At 36.4% G+C, this 13,055-nt stretch overlaps 1 protein-coding gene across 8 annotated transcripts in view; it reads left to right on the top strand.

Annotated features, from left to right (window-relative positions):
- The window catches only part of LOC109543597, a 74,849-nt gene that overhangs the window by 35,730 nt on the left and 26,064 nt on the right, over window positions 1–13,055 (top strand). For 3 of the 8 annotated variants that reach the window (XM_048662196.1, XM_048662195.1, XM_048662190.1), the window contains exon 2: window positions 5,249–5,407. The exons of 2 other annotated variants lie outside the window; for them this stretch is intronic. In XM_048662196.1, the coding sequence (XP_048518153.1) occupies window positions 5,308–5,407 (100 nt within the window). In that variant the 5' untranslated portion in view covers window positions 5,249–5,307. Of the gene's footprint in view, window positions 1–1,526; window positions 1,572–5,248; window positions 5,408–7,635; window positions 7,723–11,325; window positions 11,576–13,055 lie in introns of those variants that run through there. 3 more of the 8 variants (XM_048662191.1, XM_048662192.1, XM_048662194.1) reach the window with 3 other exon arrangements.

The following is a 13,055-nucleotide window of genomic DNA, read 5'->3' as shown; positions in this document are numbered from 1 at the left end:
ACAAGTTTCTATCTCTATCGGTTTAAAAGTTATTCAGTCCAGAAGATGGACTTAGACAATCGCGTGTTGGAAAAATCAAGCAAATTTGGAAAAATACTCAAAAATTTCTTGATAATGGCGCAAATGGAAAACTTTTGACCTTAGTGCAAGCGACTTTGGTCTAACAACCTGACCAACACACACTTTTGTAGCTCCGTTTGTTCAAAAGTTATGAACTTTGGAAGACTAACTTCTCCAATTCTACTTTTGGAAAATCAATAAAATTTGAAAATTTTTCAAAACATCTGTGTATTTGACGAAAATTTGAAACTACCGTCTTTCATAAAAGAAACATTGCTGAATAAACGGCAGCAAGGCACAAGTTTCTACCTCTATCGGTTCAAAAGTTACGATATGTGAAAGGCAAACTTGAACAAAACTGCCTTTGATAAATTAGTTAATTTTGAAAAATTCTCAAAAATTTCTTGATGCTAGTCCCACGTCTTCTGGCGCTAATTGCCGCTGTTCTTCTCTATTTAGCCCAGAAAAGTGCAGGTTTCAAACTCTGTTAGGTCAAAAGTCATGCGGTGGAGAGCATACTTGTACAAAAAAAATTATGAAATTTTTCAAAATTCTCAAAGTTTTTTTGATGTTGGTGTCAATTCAAAATTGCTAGCCATTGATGGCAATCGCTTTTATCGATCTAGCGCAGAAACGCGCAGGCTTCTGACTCTGCTCGTATAAAAGTTATGATTTGTAGAAGACCAACTTGTACGAACCAGCTTTTGAAAAATTAGTCAGTTTTGAAAAATTCTAGAAAATTCGTTGATGTTGATGGCGATTTCATACTTCTGGCACTAATAGCAGCAACTGCTTGCAACTTAGCATAGGAAAGCGCAATTGTCTAACTTTATTGGTTCAAAGGTTCTGCGATGTTGAAGGCAAACCTGCACAATACTGCTCGGGAGAAAACAGCGAATTTAGAAAAATTCTTCTACCACATTTAAATAAATCGAAAATTTGACAAAACCCCACACAGAAGATGGACGTTAAAGGGAAAGCGGGCCAAAACCACGCATTCTGCAAGTTCTCGTGAAAACTGTGCACTGGATGGTACAAAACAGGAGGTTTCAAAGAATTGCCAACTCGCGTGTTTTACGTTCACATTCGTAGAAATTTCTCGATTAATTGCGGGTTTTCCAAACGGGAAAAAACGCAACTATTAATAATATTTCACCAGTAGATGCCTACCTACTACCTGCTAGTTCAATGCGATTAAAAAGCTCACGCGGCGAAAATTCCTTCCAAAGGCCACTCTCGCTGTGAATAAAAAGGATTTTTCCCGTACTTAGTGGCCTTATAGAAGCATACGACTTTGTTTTAGGTGGCAGGTTATTATTATTCTAATTGGAATGTGGTGGACGTTATATATTTTCATTAGTTTAATCATTATTATGGTGCCAGTCGTTAAAAGCGGAGAATGTTGCCGCCATTTCCATACAGCCTTATAAATAAGACATACTTTTCAAATTAAACTGTCTTTTCAGATTGAGGAATGTGTCAGTCATCGTTGGATGGGTCATGCTAACAAGGTTTGCGGCTAGACTCATAAGAAAATTATATGTTGTTTACTTCAAATCTTTGCTCTCTAAGGCCGTTTTGCAGCCGCTTGCAGACTGATCCACTCGCACTTTGTTCTCAACCAAAACCAACCGCAACATTTAACGTTAAATGCCGAATTACTATTGAATGAACGCATTCCAAAATGTAAACAGTGCAAACCGATTCGTTTGTCTTAAACGAAAGGCGAGCTCGATTATATAACTGGCGTAATATCATTTAATAAACTAGGTCGATACACCAATCCGGTATCTGAAAACTGGTTTCCAAAATTGAAAGTATCTCGTAAGTTAGATCATAAAGAGGATATTGTTTAATGTAACCCGAAAAAATCGCCTGTGTACTTTCTACTGCGCCAATAACAACAAACAGGGCCATTTACAAGCAAGATATTTGCTCTTGAAACTGCCCCTTACAGTTTTCCTATTAGGCAATACTTTAAAGTAGTTCAATGGTGGATTTGGCGCACGGTTAGTTCAGATAGAAATTACAAAATTTGCGAAACGATTCTATCATTTTTTGCTGAAAAATCATGCATCCACGCCGAACTTGTCAGCGCTACAGCGCATTGGTGGTTACGTTTTAAAGTGCGCTCCTCAAAACTACAAATAAAGAACCTCCGTTTTTTGGTTTTAAATGGTTTTTTTGGTTCTACACAAATCTACATTGTGTTGTGTTTATTACACACAAATTTATATTTATGAGCCAAGCCTTGAAAAGCTGAAACATTTCACTCTCTATCCAGGAGTGTCCTACTGAACTTTTTGGCTTAAACAGTTCTGGAAATATTCGAAAAATATTCAGAGTGGGTTAAGAAAAATTCACTGTTTCTTCATAGTAGTTTTTCTGGAAAAGTAGTCTATCTTCACGTTTGGCGTTTCATAAGAGAAATGAGGACGTAAACTGTGGATCCAAGTGAATCCAGCACAGCTTTCTAGCTCTGATTGTTCTGGAAATACCGAAAAAAATGGGTCGCGGGTTTAAAAACTTGAAAAATATTTTTTTTGGATTAACGCAAAAGGCTGTTGTGATTTTCACATGAATAAATGCGCACTCACCTCTCTATCCACGTGTTTTAAAGTGAGATTTGAAGCTCTAAGGGTTCGGCATATATCCGGAGAATATTAAGAGCGCGCTCGATAAAATAATCAATTTCCTTAATAAAGTTGCCGTATAGAAAACTCGCAAAATTTTTGTTTCACATTCAACATAAAAAAATACGCACCGAAACTGTCTGTCCACGAGTATTAAACTGAGTTTCGTAACTCGAAGAGCTTTCTAGCTCTGGCTGTTTTAGAAATTTTTTGGTTCTCAGATAATCTATATTGTGTTGTAGATTTTACACGCAAATGGATTTTTATGAGCCAATTTTTGAAAAGCTGAAACATTTCATTCTCTATCCGGGAGTGTCTGACTGAACTTTTTGGCTCAAGCTGGTTTGGAAAAATAGGCAGTTTYTTTCATAATTTGTATTCCCGAACTCTGGGCGGTTATTTACAAAAATGCGCACTCATACTCTCTCTAACGGTGCCGAAAATATCCTAAAAATATTCAGAGTGGGTCAAGAAAAATTCACTGTTTCTTCATAGTAGTTTTTCTGGAAAAGTAGTCTAGCTTCACGTTTGGCGCTTCATAAGAGAAATGAGGACCTAAACTGTGGATCCAAATGAATCCAGCACAGCTTTCTAGCTCTGATTGTTCTGGAAATACCGAAAAAATGGGACGCGGGTTTAAAAACTTGAAAAGTATTTTTTTTTGATTAACTCAAAAGGCTGTTGTGATTTTCACATGAATAAATGCGCACTCACCTCTCTATCCACGTGTTTTAAAGTCAGCTTTGAAGCTCTAAGGGTTCGGCATATATCCGGAAAATATTAAGAGTGCGCTCTATAAAATAATCAGTTTCCTTAATAAAGTTGCCGTATAGAAAACTCGCAAAATGTTTGTTTCACATTCAATATTAAAAAATACGCACCGAAACTGTCTGTCCAAGAGTATTAAACTGAGTTTCGTAACTCGAAGAGCTTTCTAGCTCTGGCTGTTTTAGAAATTTTTTGTTTCTAAGAAAATATATATTGTGTTGTAGATTTTACACATAAATTGATTTTTTGAGCCAACTTTTGAAAAGCTGAAACGTTTCATTCTCTATCCAAGAGTGTCTGACTGAACTTGTTGGCTCAAGCGGGTTTGGAAAAATGGGCAGTTTCTTTCATAATTTGTATTCCCGAACTCTGGGGGGTTATTTAAAAAAATGCGCATTCAAACTCTCTCGAACGGTTCCGAAAATATCCTAAAAATAATCAGAGTGGGTTAAGAAAAATTCGCTGTTTCTTCATAATAGTTTTTCTGGAAAAGTTCAAGCTTCACGTTTGAGCTTTTCATAAGAGAAATGAGGACGTAAACTGTGGATTCAAATGAATCCAGCACAGCTTTCCGGCTTTGATTGTTCTGGAAATATCGAATAAAATGGGGCGCGGGTTTAAAAACTTGAAAAATGTTTTTTTCCTGATTAACACAAAAGGCTGTTGTGATTTTCACATGAATAAATACGCACTTACCTCTCTATCCACGAGTATTAAACAGAGCTTTGAAGCTCTACGGGTTTGGAAAATATCCAGAAAATATTAAGAGCGCGCTCGATAAAATAATCAATTTTCTTAATAAAATTTCCGTATAGGAAACTCGCAAAATGTTTGTTTCACATTCAATATTAAAAAATGTTCACTTAACTGTCTGTCCAAGAATACTAAACTGTGTTTTGTAACTCAAACGATTCTGAAAAAATCCGATAAAATCAAGGGCGGGTTTAAAAAATATACTTTTTCAGCTAAACAGGCTTCTGGTTTCAGGTGTTATATGCACAAATGCACCCTTATATTGTCTATCTAGGAGTATACAACTCGGCTTTCTAGCTCGGACTGTTTTAGAAATGTTCGTTTTTATATGGAAAAAAATGCGCATTTTAACTCCCTATCCAGCAGTATTCAATTGCACATATTGACTCTAACGGCGCTCTAAATCTCCAGAAATTACTAAGAGCGGGTTTGACAAAATGTCCAATTTTCCATGCCGGTCAATGGGAGTTTTTAAAAGCTGCTCATGTGGTCTGCAGAAGGACATAAATAATGAAAATTTCGACACGTTTTGACCAAAACCACCCCCGACTATTTCAGCATAGAAGCGGAAAACCGTAGTAAAAATAATACATTTTTAATTTTTGTGAATTTTAAGTAACCCACACCGTTTTCACGACCACTTTAACGTAGATATCGAGCCGAACCGAACAATGGTACCGCTTCACATTCAGCACGCGAACCATTTTAGATTCATTAAACGAATAATTTTTTTCGGATTTACTCCCGTAATCAGAGCGTCTGATGGACGAGATAGAAACATTTTCAAGTCATCAACCTTGTAATATTGAAGATTTTATGAAGAAAATATATGCAATTTGTCACTCTGGGTCTGATTGGAAACTTTGCTGATTTATAAATCATCTTAACGCCCATAAACCATCCATACTAATAACATGATCATTAGCTGAAGTTTAACGTCGGAAGTTGAAAACGCAAAGAGAAAACTCGTAAAGCTTCAGTTTAACAGCTTTGAAAACTTCCGATGAAATGACCAAAGCAGTTTGACCTTTCAGACACTGGACGATACAATGCAGGAAGAGCGATGATACGTCAATGATTGAATCAGAGCGAAATGCCGAGTGCAGAGGTCTTCCGATCCGACTCTAACCGGTCGGACGCCTCTCAAAGACCGAGGGTGTCCTTTAATCGGGACGTTCACGTTAAAAGAATCGGTACGGACTCTATTCTAGCTCTAATGCCTCTAACGATTAAACAGCTGTCTAACATTTGTAAATTACAATTAATCATCTAATACTTTTCAGTCGCGGAGCGTTTGAACTTCAGTTCAAATGTTGAAACTTGTGCTGCGACATAACAGCTTTGAATTAATAACCAACTTAATAGCTAATTGGATTAACCTTTCTTAGCTCGTCACTGAAGATATTGTTGCTATTATATTTGACTTTTTGAAGCATCGATTTTAGCTGAAAGCAACCTGAAAAGAGGTCTCATTTTTATACTTACGTAGTACTGCTCTCAGATTCAATAGTTATTTCCCCAAAATCTAGGGCAGGTAGAAGCTTACGGGTAACTTTGATCAATAGAGGCTTGTTGGGGCTAATAACTCAGAAAATAATGGCCTGAAGATTTGCTCGAGGGATTTTTGGCAAATTTTTGAAAAAAAAAACGTTTCCTAAAAACTTGTTGCTTTGGACTAAACGATTATTTTCCCGACATGTAGCGTAGGAAGACAGTTGCACGAAACATCATCTGATAGGGGACATTTAAGGCTGCTAAAACCGCAAATAAGACTTTGAGGAACAAATAGTCAATTGAGAGATTTAAAGGAATAATCAAATAGCGTACCCTTAAAAAGGGCGTAGTTTTAACGTGTGCTCTCAGATTCAGTAATTAATTTCACAAAATCTGGGCGTTGCAGAAGCTTACGTGCAATTTACAATTTCATTGTAAAGAGGACGTTTGAGGCTACTAAGGCAGCAAAAATTCTTTTGGGAATGTCTTTGAGCGATTCTGGGCGAATTTTTAAAATACAGTTTTCCCAGTTGTTTTTAGCGTGTGGCTCTGGATCCAATAACGCGTTGCTCAAAATCTAGGGCAGGTGGAAGCCTGTGCTTCACATCACTCAATGGAGGACATTTGAGGTTATTAAGAGGGCAACTAAGGTTTTGAAGAGATGTTTGCGCATTTTTTGACGAATTTTGAAAATAACGTCCCCAAAAAGTGTGATTCTCACTTGGGACTTTGGACTCAATAATTATTTCCTCAAAATTTAGAACATGTAGAAAGTTGCGCAAACTTTTATTCAATTGAGGACATTTGAGGCAATGAAGACAGCAACTTAGGTTTGCAGATTTTTTGACGATTTTTTAAAGTAACGTCCCCAAAAAATGTGAACTTCGCTGGTGACGTTGCATTCAATAATTAATTTCTCAAAATTTAGGACATGTAGAATGTTGCGTTAAATTTTATTCAATTAAGGGCATTTGAGGCAACGACGACAGCAATTAAAGTCATAAAGAGATGTTTTTTTTGCGAATTTTGAAAATAASTTTCCMAAAACGGCTTTTAGCTTGTGGCTTTMGATTCAAGAACTAATTCTTCAAAATATAAAATATTTTAAAGGCTGCAAAAAACTTTACGTGGTTGAGGACATTTATTTAAGGCTAGTAGCACAGCAACTGAAATTATGAGGAGATGTTTGAGGAATTTTTGGCGAATTTTGCTCTGCTCTGCTGGCGAACTATCCTCCAAAACACGTGTTCCCACCTTGTGGCACTGCATTAAATATTTAATTCCTCAAAATCTAGAGCTGATAGCAGGTTAGCTTAAGAAGTTAAGGAAGAAGTTAAGACGCAAGAACAATTTTGGCGAGTTTGGTTGCTGAGACATTCGAGTCGAAGACAAACCCTGATGATGAATAGTGTCATTGTCTACGTACGGTAGAGCAGAAAGTATCCGCGACTTCCAATAATTGGCAGCGATATTTAATTAAAAAAAGACACCGAGAGTATGTATACCCTTAATTACAATTTCTTCGCCGTATACGAGAGATCGAAGGACGGCAAAATAAAGCAAAAATAGCGAAAGAGTGTGGTAGGCTCGCAGGAAAGAATGGTCCACTGTAATTGCTAATATTCATTAATAAATTGCTTGCAATTGTGAGCTGCAGCTCGAAATGCCTCTATAAATAAATGAAAGGAGACAGACCTCTCTGTGGATGTAAAATGAAGTTGATAATAACCTTCAACTTAGATTGTAGACATAAAATTCATTTCAGGTTCTCAATGGTCAAATATTTCAGTCGGGATATAGACGTGAAGGATTAAACAGCTCGAGTGCGTCGGTTCGATTACTTTATACGTAATTAGAGTTAGTTTTAAACGTTTCGATTGTAGGACGCGGGTTCAAAAACCGCGGCTTCGAGGTGCAGTGGATTTTACATTCACGAACCTGTAAGTGATGCTGTTTTTTCTTGTTTGTGTACTAAGTTTCGTCTTTGGACTCATTTTTCTCATAAACACCAAAGGTACATTTCACTATTTTAATTTTCATTTATTCTTCATATGCGAGAACGGACGCCAATTGGGTCATTCGTACAAACTGTACAAACTTTGAGATTGAGAAAACTCTGCTTTCAGTGGGTTTGTGGTTCTGCTGCTCCTTCTCCTTCTTCTTCGAGAAATAAAATGAAAATTTTATCTTCATTTGCCAGTCTTCAAGTCACCCCCTTAAAAGGAATGACGCCAATTCTGAATCACCCTGTATGCATTTGTACAATAATATTTATTTGTCACTTCATCAATGAAGCCCACTCGAATCGCTTAATACGCAACAGAGAATCAAGGCAATTTCGATCAAATCAACCCACATGATGCTTCAGGAAAACGTCGCGAATAATATGCCAATTCTTCACTATGTGTGGGCCTCATTAACGTTATTTTTCGTTCAGTTAAGACGCAAAACACCTTCCACTCTTTACCACCTCCAGTATACAGCAACGTAAGAAGCTCAGTGTTTTAATTCTAGTTGACTGAGCCTAAAAGAGAAAAATTCACACTCAAATGAAGAAAAGGTCGCACAATAATCCGATTACTTTGACCCACTTATCAAGTGGTTTTGCCAAATTCATCAAGTTTAGTCATTCATCAAGTCAGTTCTATCATCACATGGCTGGTCAATCCAGAACCTAGCTTGCATCGGTTCTCTCACTCGCACACATAATGAATCTATGAGCGCTGCCTGATAATGTGCGCTGCTACGTTCGAACTTGATACCTACGCGGCTAAAAATATTTCAGTTTTGAGCTATGAATTTAGAAAAAAAAATTGAGCCAATTTTCAATAACTGAATAGTCACTTACAAGTAAAATTATTTTGAAACCATTGACCAATTTTGTGATATTCGAGGTGTTTGGTCCTGACGTTTCGCAACATTACATCTCTGATGAGGAATCGTACATGCTAGTGAAACGTCAGGACCAAAATCCTATAGACGACGTCTTAAGAAAAGTTTATGTAATTGATATTATAAGATGAATATCAGGCGGTACAGGTGCAGTCTTTCAGACAATAATTAGGCTATTTAATTACAATTGCAAGCACAATCGGTGGGTTTTTTGGGGACCCAAAACCCACCGATTGTGCTTGCAATTGTAATTAAATAGCCTAATTATTGTCTGAAAGACTGCACCTGTACCGCCTGATATTCATCTTATAATATCAATTACATAACCCGATTTGAAAACGTTTTTAATTTAGCATATGATGATGGTGAAATGGCCGAAGAAATCGATAATTAACGATCGGAAAAAAGAAATAAATCAAAGGCCACTAGTATGGGAGAGATTCAATTAAGGGGCAGATCCTCATCGAGGTCCGAGGTTTTCCATTCTTGAGAATCTCCGAGTTGATAATAACCTTCGGCTTAGATTGTAGACATAAAATTCGTTTCAGCCTCTCAATGGTCAAATATTTTAGTTGGAATTTAGACGCGAAGGAATAAGCAGCTTTCCGTGCGTTCGTTTCGATAATTTTATACGTAATTAGTGCGGTTTGAGCGCCGCGTCAACCCATTTGTGCACTGGATAAATCTTGCTAATTATCGTGTAAGTGATGTAGTTTTTTTTCGCCTTTTAGCTCATTTTGCTGAATTATGAATACTAATTGGGTTGCGCAGTTCCAACCAGCAATTCAACGCGTTTTCGGTTGTTTTTGCCTTAATTACCGCCATTTAAACGGCCAATAAGTTTACGATATTAGTACTTTCACTAATTGCTGTCAGCAGTCTACTTGCGTTTTTTCGCCGGTTATCTCAGATTTACTCTGGGAAATTCCTTTAATGAGCCACGTCCAGTTTGATGATTTTACTATTTGATCTTTGTATTTATCGCTTTATTTTGTGTCTATTTCCGAAATAAAAATCTCAATCAGAACCTGTTAACTCTCCTTATGCGCCAGTTTAAAGCTGTTTAAATTGCCGTTCTTTTTTGCGCTGTCCTTCCATCAGTTGTGTTGTTTTTAACTTAAAACTACCATTTATTTAATGAGTTTTTTACTTGGATTGGCTCACGATTTCGCGATTTTTTGAACGGAAACTCCACGAACCAATAATGTAATGGAAAACCGCTGGAAATTTTCAAGTTCCAAGCAGTTTTTTCAAATAGTAATATTAAGTAATTAATAGTAAAGATCTCAATTTGGAGCCGTTAAAGCTGAACATCGAAATAGGGCTTCGCCCCCATAGAGGATCGAAAAGGTTGCAAACTCATTTATGCGAAACAATTTCAGAAATCAGAATATCTTAAGTTAAAAGTACTGAAATGTGTGCTTTGATGTTGAGGTTTGGGCAGAAACTCCTAACCTCTAAAGAGATAGAAGCAAACTTTTTTTGGCCCATGCGGTTTAAAACACATATATCTCAGAAATGGCTGGAAATAGCTTATCAGCCGTTGGGAGCTTTTTGATTGGTAATCTCAGGAGCTGTCGTTTGCGGTGTAGGTTGCATAAAGAATTCCTAACCATTAAAGGGACCGAAGCAAAATAAGGAAAGTTAAGTTTAAAAAGCTGATAACTGCAAAAGAGCTCAAAATATCTTTAGACTCCTAATGACCTTTTCTATAGCGCGTCACCAGATCTATATTTTGACGATAAGTTTCAATCATAAATTCCTAACCTCTAAAGAGATAGAAGCCAAAATGTGAATATTTGGTTACAGTCGCGGTTTAAAACACCCTATATCTCCGAAACGGCCGCAAATAGCCAATCAGCCCATAAAACCTTTTCGATAGCCAATTTTTAGGGCTACATTTCGCAAATTAGGTTTCATCAGGAATTCCTAACCTATAAAAAGATGGAAGCAAAAATATGAAAACAATCTAAACAAGACAATATTTTCAATGGCGTATCGTTGTCACTAACGTTTGCTTCAGAATAAATTAGCATCGATTGCAAACCAATTAATGTTTTCGCCAGTGTGATTTTATAGCGTTTTTAGCGAATATTCATGTTCCAAAATTACCGTTTTCAGGCAGCTGTTGCCTTGATATTTGATTTCATATTTCACAATTCCGGCTGGTTTTCGTAAGGCAATATAATTAAGAAAAATATCTCTCGGGTGACATAAGCGACTGAATCTTAACCAAACCAGTTTGCCAGCTCGGTTTTAATGCCGAATTCTTAATTATACACTGTTAAGCCACTGATTGTCATCTTTTGGCTTCAGGAGGAATATTGGCGCAGGAAACTGATGAATTCACAATTCCTGATTGACCAAAACAGGCAGAGCGCAGAAAAGAGCAAATGTTCCCGGTGGTGATGCGCAAAACTTTTCTGCAAAAGCAACGTTTCTTGAATGTTTCGAATTCGTTATTGGCACGCAAAGTTTGGATGATGAAGCAATGGATGGCTCTGGGCAATTGTCTGCCAATTGGGTTTTTTTGGGGAGTTTTCTAAATGTTGTTAAATAGGAAAGAAAGCACACCGCGCTACTATAGCCGTCCGATATAGGAATCCAGAGTAGGCGAAGTTGATTATTTATATTATTCAAAATGTCAGCTGGTCTCCAGCATATATTTTACTCCCTATAAACACCTACAGGCCATCTAATATCTGAATAACCTGCTCCGCAAATATCTCAACTTGAGCAACGGACAAGGACGTAGCCGAGGTTCTCTTTTCATTCGCAATCCGCGATGACAACAAATAATGTTGATTTCCTTTGCAAAATAGTCGCGATTTTCTTCTACTGCCACTCACACTCGCCAATTTCCAATGTTCGTCTCTGTGTCTAATTAAGCGCGATCGCTCTAAATCTGATTAGTTTTGTGTTTATCGCCCGATCATCAACAATCAACAGCCTGATATGGATTAAGGATCGAAAAAGTGAGTGTAAGTGACTTACTAATGGGTGTTGGTCAGTTGAAAAGTAAGCCAATAAAAACGAGCGCGGCGCAACTTAATTATTTATCAATGACGATACTTAATTAGCTTAACGTGAACTTTGATGCGTTCGATGCATTTCTATGGCGTTTTAATTTTAACTGCTAAATATACAAATCTYTTTAAAGCCCAAACRCTGATTAGCYCATAAMATRCTCAAAASATTTTAAGTTTTAAAAACTGGAAAAAAGCTAATGTTCTTCTCTTTCAACTGYATTTTTCAGATTTCAAAAGCTCCTGCAAATAATTGACCTTTTTGAAATTGAAAACAAAAAACATGCTCTTGCCTCAATTTTCGMCGAATTTTCAATATTCGAAAAATGTCACAGAAAAAGTGCTTCTTTCAAGGGAATTTTTCAAATCCTATAAAGTTCTTAAGGWAARGAAATTTTGCTCCGAAATKTTAGAGCTTTAAGCCCAAATCRWCATTGGCCCATAACAAGCTCAATCTTTTAGSGATTTTAAGTTTTCAAAGGCTAGAAGAAARCARATTCTTTTTACTTTCAAATGTATTTTTCAGATTTTCAAGAAGGTACAGACGTTTTCAATGGTACTTTTTTTAGAATTAAAAACCCAAAACACTCTACCGCGTAAAGCGGCCTCAATATTTGTTAGATTTTAAATGCAGATAAAACAACAGAAGGGCAAGTTTTTGTCTTTTGAAGGCATTTTCCAAAAGGCCAAAATTCCTCAAGGTACCAAAACTTCAAATGTTTTTATTTCGAAACTTCAAACTTCAAAGACAAAGCACTCAATAGCTTAGAACCGGCGCAGCTTTCAAAAACATGAAAAAAAAACATCAAACATCAAATACAAATACATCAAAAAATGAAGAAATTTGACTTTCAAACGCTTTTTTGAAATCCCAAAAAATTCTAAAAGAAAGGTAACTTCAAGTTTAGAAAACCAGTTTAATTCCGAAACATTTTTAGCTTCACACACATTTTCAAAGGAAAAATTGTTCAATTAAAAACCCAAAATACCATTTGGCGCAAAACTACCACAATTTTCCGCACGTTTTAAGTTCAAAAAATGGAAGAAACAAAATTTGTCTCAAAGGCATTTTCGAAATCCCCAAAAATGTCTGAAAGAAAAGTAACTTCAAGTTTCGAAAACCAGTTTAGTTTCGAAACATTTTTAGTCTCACAGACATTTTCAAAAGAAAAATTGTTCAATTAACAACCCAAAACACTATTTGGCGCAAAACTTCTACAATTTTCCACACGTTTTAAGTTGAAAAAAAATCGAAGAAAAACAAATTGTCTCAAATGCATTTTCGAAATCTCCAAAAATTTCTGAAAGAAAGGTAACTTCAAGTTTCGAAAACTAGTTTAATTCCGAAACATTTTTAGTTTCAGAGGTTTTCAGAAGAAAAATTGTTCACTTAAAAACCCAAAACACTATTTAGCGCAAGACTTCTACA

Source organism: Dendroctonus ponderosae, unplaced genomic scaffold (assembly GCF_020466585.1).
Source record: "Dendroctonus ponderosae isolate FM_Combo_2020 unplaced genomic scaffold, Dpon_F_20191213v2 Dpon_F_20191213_10, whole genome shotgun sequence".
NCBI classification, from domain to species: Eukaryota; Metazoa; Arthropoda; class Insecta; order Coleoptera; family Curculionidae; genus Dendroctonus; species Dendroctonus ponderosae.
Note: the sequence above shows the minus strand (reverse complement) of the source record. Positions and strands in the feature narration are given on the sequence as shown.